The 8,597-nt window shown below is 35.0% G+C and overlaps 1 protein-coding gene across 1 annotated transcript; it reads right to left on the bottom strand.

The window, feature by feature from the left end:
- On the bottom strand, positions 1 to 1,295 carry LOC126722246 (ubiquitin C-terminal hydrolase 13-like). The gene is made up of 4 exons (XM_050425408.1): positions 1,218 to 1,295; positions 753 to 893; positions 277 to 448; positions 1 to 149 (listed from the first exon to the last, which is right to left on the bottom strand). The coding sequence occupies exons 1-4, from the start codon at positions 1,293 to 1,295 to the stop codon at positions 1 to 3; spliced, it is 540 nt and encodes a 179-aa protein (XP_050281365.1).
- Between the last annotated feature and the right edge of the window lie 7,302 nt (positions 1,296 to 8,597).

The raw sequence follows: 8,597 nt of genomic DNA, 5'->3' as shown, positions 1-8,597 counted from the left end.
TCACTTAACATTAGACATAACTATTATTTCTCCTTCTATAATTAAAGCATCATTCATAAGAAGTCCCTTGGATGCATCTTGGAGATCCTTAAGAGGCATAAAGTGTGGGAAACGCCATTCAGTCGAAGAGGTAGTGAACCAATGTTTATCTGTAAGAAACAAAACCAAAAAAAAATAATAATAATAATAAATAAATAAATAAAATTGAAACAAAACAAGGTGAAAGAGAACAAGAGGTATGTGCATATGCTTGCACACACATATAAGCACACGTACCTGTTTTTTCTACGTGAGCATTGTTAACTTGGTCCTTTATACGTATCTTGAATTCTGCAAAAAAATTGTGCTCAGGTAAAACACAATCACAAGAAAAGAGGAAGAGCGATATCGCTTTGATTTCTCCATTATAAATTCCTTTGGGATAAACCAATAACGTCCTACAAGGATTCTATAAAAAGAGTCAAAAACAATAGGTTATAAGTTTCAAAAAGGAAACCTTCCTTTTTTTTTACAACAATAAAAGTTCAACTTATAATAATAAAAACTAATACCATTTTAAGTCGCCAACATGAAATATTCAAGAATAATATGTCACTTTATCTAGTGATGAAAAGTTATCAATCTTCAATATGTCACTTTATCTAGTGATGAAAAGTTATCAATCTTCCAAGTCATAGAACGGTTAGGGGGTTCTTTTATCATTGTAAGACACTCCCGTTTGGCATTGCAGTCATGAACAAAAAGCTCAGCACCAAATACGCAATAATCATTGATAAGGTATCCTTGAGAACGATCTTTGAAATATTCAAGGGATAGAAATTTGTGAAAGCCCCATTCATTTTTGATATCATCAAATCTTCTATCATGGAATCTTCTAATTGCCCCATCAGCATCTACACACACAAAAGAATACATGTCAGATTTGTTTATTATGTTTTCAAGAGAATTGAAAATTTTAACATGGGACTAGAGTAAGAGATCCCGAGTTTAAATTTCCTCTATGACCATCTCACATTCTATTTAAATTTTCATGTGGCCAACACGTAAATAAATTTATCATATCCTAATAATAACTTACACTTTTGAAAAAATCGGTAATTTAACAATTTATACCTAAGTACAATCATAAAAGATATAAACTATGAGAGAGTAAACCTTGAATGGTCAAGAACTTGTCTCGTATTTGATCGAACATGCATGAACAATTTGAAGCTGACATTAACTTCCCAGCCAGGAGTATACTTTGCAGTATCAACAATTGCCAAGTAAACTGAGATGTGACCAATTCCATTCATTATCTCGTTTCCTTTTGGATAAATAGACAACCTCCTGCAAAATAAAACTGACTATATTAGAAGTAAACATTAATATTTGAATAGAAAAAACAAAGTATTAGAACAATATTAGAGCCCACCATTTGTGTCCGCAGGCTTCAAAAACACCAGATTCATACTTTTCCACCCCAGTATCACATAGTAAAGACTAGTATGACGGTATTTTAAGTAAGTAATGAGCTGGACGAAAATGTTTTGATTGCTGCAATACATTAGGAATATTTAAATACAGTCTAATAACAATTAGGCAATGAGATATGGGTCAAGGTTTGGCAACAGTTTCTATCAAGCAGTGCTAAAGCATAATCATCATAGGTCAAAGAAATATTTTAAAAAATAAATTAAGGGCAATGAAACTTAAAAAATCATTAAAGAACATGTCATGATTGATGATACAACATATTTCCTACGTATCACCTATCAATAAACAAACCAAGATTTTTTTTTTTTTTTTTTAAATGTAAGGAATAAATTGATGAATTAAGCTCATCAAAGGGCACACTTTGTCTTTTCATTATTGCACTTAATTCATAGTCTCAGCGCCACCAAGACTCCTATCAAATTGTCCAGAAAATTAATCACATATAGATTTGAAAGCAATTTTACTATTGAGCATGAATGTAAACAAAAAAGAAGAAAAAATGATAAAAATCTTACAATCATAAAAATCAATGACTGAAGACATGTTACATCTCTCACTTTCTAAATTATTTATTCTGTTGTCCTCTTAGCCTCTCCATGTTTGTAAAATATTAAAATATCACAAATCAATAACTATCTAATTTATGAAATATTTAAACTTTAAGTTTTTTATTAACTTTAAAACTAAGCATAAAATACATTATTATGGATTAGATAGTAAATAACATTCAATCAAAAACAAAATTTGACATGTATGTTAATAATAAAGAAAACTCGTAATTAATCTAATGGTGATAATTTAAAGGCTTAATTTTAAAACCCACCATCTAAGTTTCACTACTTTTGTTTTAGTCCTCTAAGTTTGCCCCTTTTTTTTTCATTTAAGTTCTCTAAGTTTCAAACACCCTAATTCAAACTTCCATTATCTTTCCATTCATTGTTCCTGTTAAATCACCATAACTACACCGTTTTGCCCTTAATTTAAAATTTAACTTTTATTTTATTATTTATTTCGTAAAAAACATAATTAAATAAAAGTCTACAAAATTAAAAGAAAAAACAAATTCTTCACCCCCTAAGAATAAACTGATCAACACTTCCAAAAAACCAAAAAAAAAAAAAAAAAAAAAAAAACTCAAAAGCAATAGTGTTCGTTTCGTCCTTCTATCTACGCAATTCTCTGTCTTCGTTCGTGATCATGTTGGGCAAAAGGTAGTTGTAGAGGAGTGGCTGTGAAACGGCGATTCCCCCCTTTCCATTGAAGTAGGGAGGGCCTCCTTTCCCACCATTCTGACCTATTCTTTTTAAAGATTTTACCGATGCTGAAGGTAGCTTGCTTACCAAGCCACCCACTTGAGAAGCTAGTCGCCAGAAAGAAGCGACGAGGAAGCGAAGCTGTCTATGAAGCTTTGCTCCCCCCCTGTAGTCGTAGTACTCGGCTCATCGCTACTTTGATTCAAAAGGTAACCGACTTTCTTCGGTTTTCGCAACCGGGTTTGTGAATTGTTTGCTACAGCATGTTATGGCCTGGGAAGCATGGGTGCAGATTTAGGTTTGGGTGTGGTGCGGCGCGGCGACTCGACAATTTTTTAAAAAGTAGGGTGCGGGTGCGGTGGAATTCTTTTATTAATAAATTATTAAATATATTTTTATTTATATTTTCTATATATTGCTAAGCATATTTTTTCATATAATGGTAAACATATACCAATTTAAAAGTAATAGTAGATAATAAAGTGTGTTTTGACAAAATTTGAGATGAGTTTAGGGTTTTTTCTTTAAACTAGGATGTCAAAATGGTGTGTTTTGACAAAAATTTTTACTTTTTTTTTTTTTCAAACACTTATTTAGGCCCATATCAGATCGATTCAAGGCCTGTTTTGGCCCATTTCAATATGAATCAGGCCAATTTAGGGCCTGTTTTGGCTTTCGGACCTAATCAGACTGTATCGGCCTGAATCAAACCATATCGGGCCAAATCAGAAAACGAAAAAAACAAAAAAAAAAAAAAAAAAAAAAAAAAATCATCACGGACGCACATGCAGCCACGTCGATGGCCGCATGTCACATCCAAACAATATTCAACCAAAATGCAACTTCTTCCAATATTTATTTTCTTTATCTTGGTTACCACCTCTAAGGTTTCTAGGGCTGTGGATAGCAAAAATGAAAATATAATTAGGTCTACCATTATTGTCGACAGGTCTAACAATTCTGGTCTTGGAGTATTTCAGACAATACAAGACGCCTTGATTCCTTCCAACAATGATCAATGGATTAAAGTTCATATCTCTTTTAATTTTCAGGAGTTTTTTTTTTTTTTTTAATTACATTTTTTAGGAAGTAAATAATAAAATTAAATTTAGGGCAAAACGGCGCAGTTTTGGTGATAAGATAACGGAAGTCTGAATTTGGGTATTTTGAAACTTAGAGGACTTAAACGAGAAAAGACAAATTTAAAGGATTAAAATGAAAAATAGTGAAACTTAAATAGTGGGTTTTAAAATTTGGCCTAATTCAAAATATTAATATTAAATAATATAACATTAACAAAGAATTATACAAAATATAAATATTTATATTTATATGCTGTGTAATACATATATAAAAAATATTTATTAAATCAAATCAAACTATTTTTCATTAATAAGCCCATATTAACTCCACATATCAGAGAAAACTAGCTTGTAATCACATGCATATGCATTGATATACTTAAAAGATATACATTAAGATGCATAGTATAATTTTTACATATATAATTTAAATATTATTGATAGTCATTTTTTTTTTCTAACTCTTTAAAAAGTCTTGTAAGAATATTATTAGGAAAAAAAATGTAAATTGTCCATTTTTCTATTTTTTATTTTTTATTTTTAAAAAAAATAATGTTTATTAATTCTAGACTCTTTGGTTTTTGTACACAATAACTCACTTGAATGGATATTTATAATATGGTCCCACATTTGACTCCAAAATTAAGAAATAAAAGTCTCTCTAAAAATAAATAATTTAGGACACATGACGCAAAATTGGACTTTAATTATAGAATATAATTGGATTTTCTCTAAACTTTACCTATTACTATATATATATAGATTAGGGGGGGCGGAAATCTTGATTAATAATGGTACAAGCATAGACATACTCTACAAAGAAAATGTATCGAATGTAGATCCCATTTGATTTAGCAAAAAATAAAAGGAAAAAAGGAAACATTTTCCTCAATTTTTGGAAAAAGTATTTTGTATCAAATGATACCACGTCATCCATATCAAAATCTAATAAACGAAAGACATGTGTGCAAAAATAACTACCCACTAACACATGTCTTTCAATTGTTAGTGAGTTAGTTATTTTTTGTTGACATGTCTTATACTTATTGGATTTTCATACCGCTAACATAGTATCATTTGATACCAATACCTTCTCCAATTTTGGACATTTGAGGCAGTTGAGAAACTTGATTAAAAAAATATAATTTATTGGTGATCAAGAAATACACTATCTCTCTAAGGTTGAAAATTCTGAAAATGTTTTATATCCCAAAAAGAGCTTAAAACGTTTTCAGCCTCAATTGAACAAACCTCTAAATACCTACAAGATGAAAAAAATACCCTAAAATCTCTAATGTCATAAAAACGTCTTTGAAAATTTTAAAATGGTCAAAACACCATGAAAGCATCCAAAATGAGAAATACTTATTTTGCTTAATTTAGATGCCTCTAGTTTTTTGTATGAAAGGTTTGTTCCTTTTGTATCTGTTGCGAGTCAATTAATAGAAAATCCCATTTCTACACCCCCCCCTTTCCCCAAAAAAAAAAAAAAAAACCTTGCATAAAATATTTATGATGATTGAAATATACACAAAACCTTTAAAATGACCAAAATATCTTAAAAACTTCTACTATTATTGAAATTTTCTTAACCACCATCTCCAAAATATTGAAATGATGAAAATTGTGGTTCTTCCAAACATTCAAATAACCATGATATGCCTCGAAATTATGGGAAAACGCCTTCAAAAGTTTAAAATTTTCTCAAAAACAACTTTCAAATAGTTTTTTTTTTTTTTCCCTTTCTTTCCTTATTGGGAAAAAAAGGTCGATAGTAGTTTCTTTTTAGTTGTTAGTTTTTCCTTATTATTTTAGTTTTTCTTTTGTATCACATTTATTGTACTTATTATTTTTGTAGGGATAAGGGCCCAGGATCGTATATTGGGCCTTGGGCTTGGTTTGAGGACGTTAAATGGTCCGAGGAGGAACAAATAATCATTAGGGGTTCAAATTTAAAGTCTCATAAATAAGGAACGAATAGAAGGTGGTCCGAGGAGGAACTCCTCCTCGGATATGATGAATACAGCTCAAATATCTATTCCTGCAATTAGAATGATCCTTCAGAAAGCTCCAATGATAGGGACGTGCTTCATGAACATACGGGAAGAAAGGAAACCCAAAAATATCTAAGGAAAAGCTGCTACAACCGCATTAAATGCACTGTAGCTACTTTTCTGACGGCATTTATGCAGAGAAGACCTCAGAACAGTGCTGCCTTGGCTACCACAACTCACAAAAAGCCAAAGAAGGTGTCTGATGGGATCGGTACTCAAGTAAGAGCTCAAACGATCAACAAGTGTAAGATCAAGATGATTCAAAGGGAGCTATATAATGTGAGAGATCTTCCATAAGAAGGGGATCCAGGAAATAGAGAGAGAACACTGTAGCAACCTAAATTGGCTTTGTACCCAATTGTAATCAATTTATGCAAGTGTGACCTCCTCGGACTGAAAGTCCATTGATATCAGAATCTCTTATTTGTGTTTGAATGTCATTCAATTCAGTACTAGCCGTTGTTCAACTCATTAGGGCCTAGTTCTTTGACCTATTCTCTATAAATTTATTGTACTAGTCTCATTGGACCAAAATCCTGTACATCTTGGGCTTAGGTCGTAGATCGAGTCCTTACAATTGGCACCGTCCATGAGAAAGAACTTGTGTGATAGTGAGCACGACGTCTAATATGGTAGGATCAGGTCCTCATCGAGAAGAATCCATGGGTTCTAGGCGACAAGATGATTTCCTTAACCTTGAACACAAGGGAGATCGAGAAGGTAGCGCACACACCACCCATGCTAGTAAAAGTCATTTTTGGGTTGGGAGTCATGTCTCTCAAGAGCAGAATGAAAGAGCCATGCAAAGGGAGATTGACAATTTAAAGAAGAAGCTGCGCCATGCACAACGGAAACGAACCCCTTCCAGTTCTGATGTCTCCTCCAATGATGAAGAGGATGCTAGTTATAGGCAAAGGTCAAGAACCCCACCAAGTGAGTCTTTCTCCTACGATGAAGAGCACCACCACAGGCAAAGATATAAGAGCCCGCCTCGTAAAGGCTTGGGAAACAACGCTATAAACAAGGCATTGAGTAAAATCTCCAAATCGCCTTTCACACGCAAGATAGAGAAGGCAAAACTTCCTCGGCGGTTCCATCAGCCCACGTTCACCATTTACAATGGTTGAACGGACCCTGTAGAACATGTGAGCCAGTTCAACCAGAGGATGGCTGTCCACTCTAAGGACGAGACTTTGATGTGCAAAGTATTTCCCTCTAGTTTAGGACCTGTGGCGATGAGATGGTTCAATAGTCTGAGAGCCAATTCCATAGACTCCTTTAAGGAACTCACCCAAGCCTTTGGCTCTCGTTTTATCACATGTAGTAGGGTACCTCGGCTCTTGGATTCACTACTGTCCTTGTCCATGCGAGAAGGGGAAACCCTAAAAACGTACTTAGACAGATACTGGGAGATGTATAATGAGACAGATGGTGACTTTGATGACGTGGCCATCAGCACTTTTAAGGTCGGCCTCTCGGCTGAGCACATTTTAAGGAAGTCTTCGACTGGCAAACCTGTTACCAGTGTGATTTAACTCATGGACCAGATTAATAAATACTAGAGGGTGGAGGAATACCAACAGCAAGGGAAAGGTAAAGCGAAGATTATCCCTCAGGAGAGAAGGGATTTCAGGTCGGATCGATTCAATAATAACTGATCTCGGAGAGATTTTGCCAGACAATCAGGGTTTGCCAACACCTAGACAGTCAATGCAGTATTCCAAGAACCAGTGCATCAGGTTCTGGAGAAGATTAAGAACAAGCCATTCTTTAAATGGCCGAACAAGATGGTTGGAAACCCTATGAGACGTAACCAGAGCCTTTATTGCCAATACCATCAGGACCAAGGGCATACTACAGAAGATTGCAAGAATTTGTGGGACCATTTAGACCAGCTGGTCCATGAAAGGAAGTTGAAGCAGCTGCTGCACCATTCTAGTGGCCAAGCGGAGCAGACAAGTTCGGATCCCCGGAGAGATGCTTCTTCAAGACCTCCTCTAGGAACGATCAATGTCATCTTTGGTGCTCTTGGTAGGATCGGTTCCTGTCCTTCCAGAATGATGTCTGTGACTCGGCTGTCCACCGAAGACAGCAATTCGGAGCCAAAAAGAGCCATAATAGATATCCCACCAGTTTTAGGCTTCTTAAATGAGGATAAGATCAGAACCATCCAACCCCATGACGATACTCTGGTGGTCACACTCAAGATAGGGGATTATGATGTGAAGAGAGTGTTGATAGACCAGGGCAATACTGTCGAGATAATGTACCCCGACTTGTACAAGGGGCTAAATTTAAAACCCAAGGACCTAACGGCGTACGATTCCCCTTTAGTAAGTTTCGAGGGGAAGACTGTTACTCCAAAAGGTCAGATTAAACTACCCATACAAATCGATTCGGACGTGGTGGAAGTGGATTTCATTGTGGTGGATGCTTATTCACCCTACACAACTATTGTGGCTAGACCTTGGCTTCATGCCTTAGGAGCCGTCTCTTCTACCCTGCACCAGAAGGTGAAATATCCGTCAGAGGGCCAGGTTAAAGTGATTGTGGGGAGTCAGTCCATGGCCAGGCAGTGCATGGTGGCTGTCATCTTACATCGGCCCAAAGCTGAGTTCTTAGCTTCTGCTGAGCGGGGTTTATAACAATCAAAAACTCCAGTATTGCCCGATAATGGATCAACCGAGGAAGCGAAGTGTGAAGATCTAGAAAAGGTTGCTGTTGGTGATGAT

Source organism: Quercus robur, chromosome 4, assembly GCF_932294415.1.
Source record: "Quercus robur chromosome 4, dhQueRobu3.1, whole genome shotgun sequence".
NCBI classification, from domain to species: Eukaryota; Viridiplantae; Streptophyta; class Magnoliopsida; order Fagales; family Fagaceae; genus Quercus; species Quercus robur.
Note: the sequence above shows the minus strand (reverse complement) of the source record. Positions and strands in the feature narration are given on the sequence as shown.

Coding starts and splice junctions, on each gene's coding strand:
- LOC126722246 (XM_050425408.1), bottom strand. CDS start 1,295: ATGAATGGAATTGGTCACATCTCAGTTTACTTGGCAATTGTTGATACT. Junction 894..1,217: donor CTCCTGGCTGGGAAGTTAAT/GTCAGCTTCAAA, acceptor TTGTGTGTGTAG/ATGCTGATGGGGCAATTAGA. Junction 449..752: donor CAATGATTATTGCGTATTTG/GTGCTGAGCTTT, acceptor CTCTTTTTATAG/AATCCTTGTAGGACGTTATT.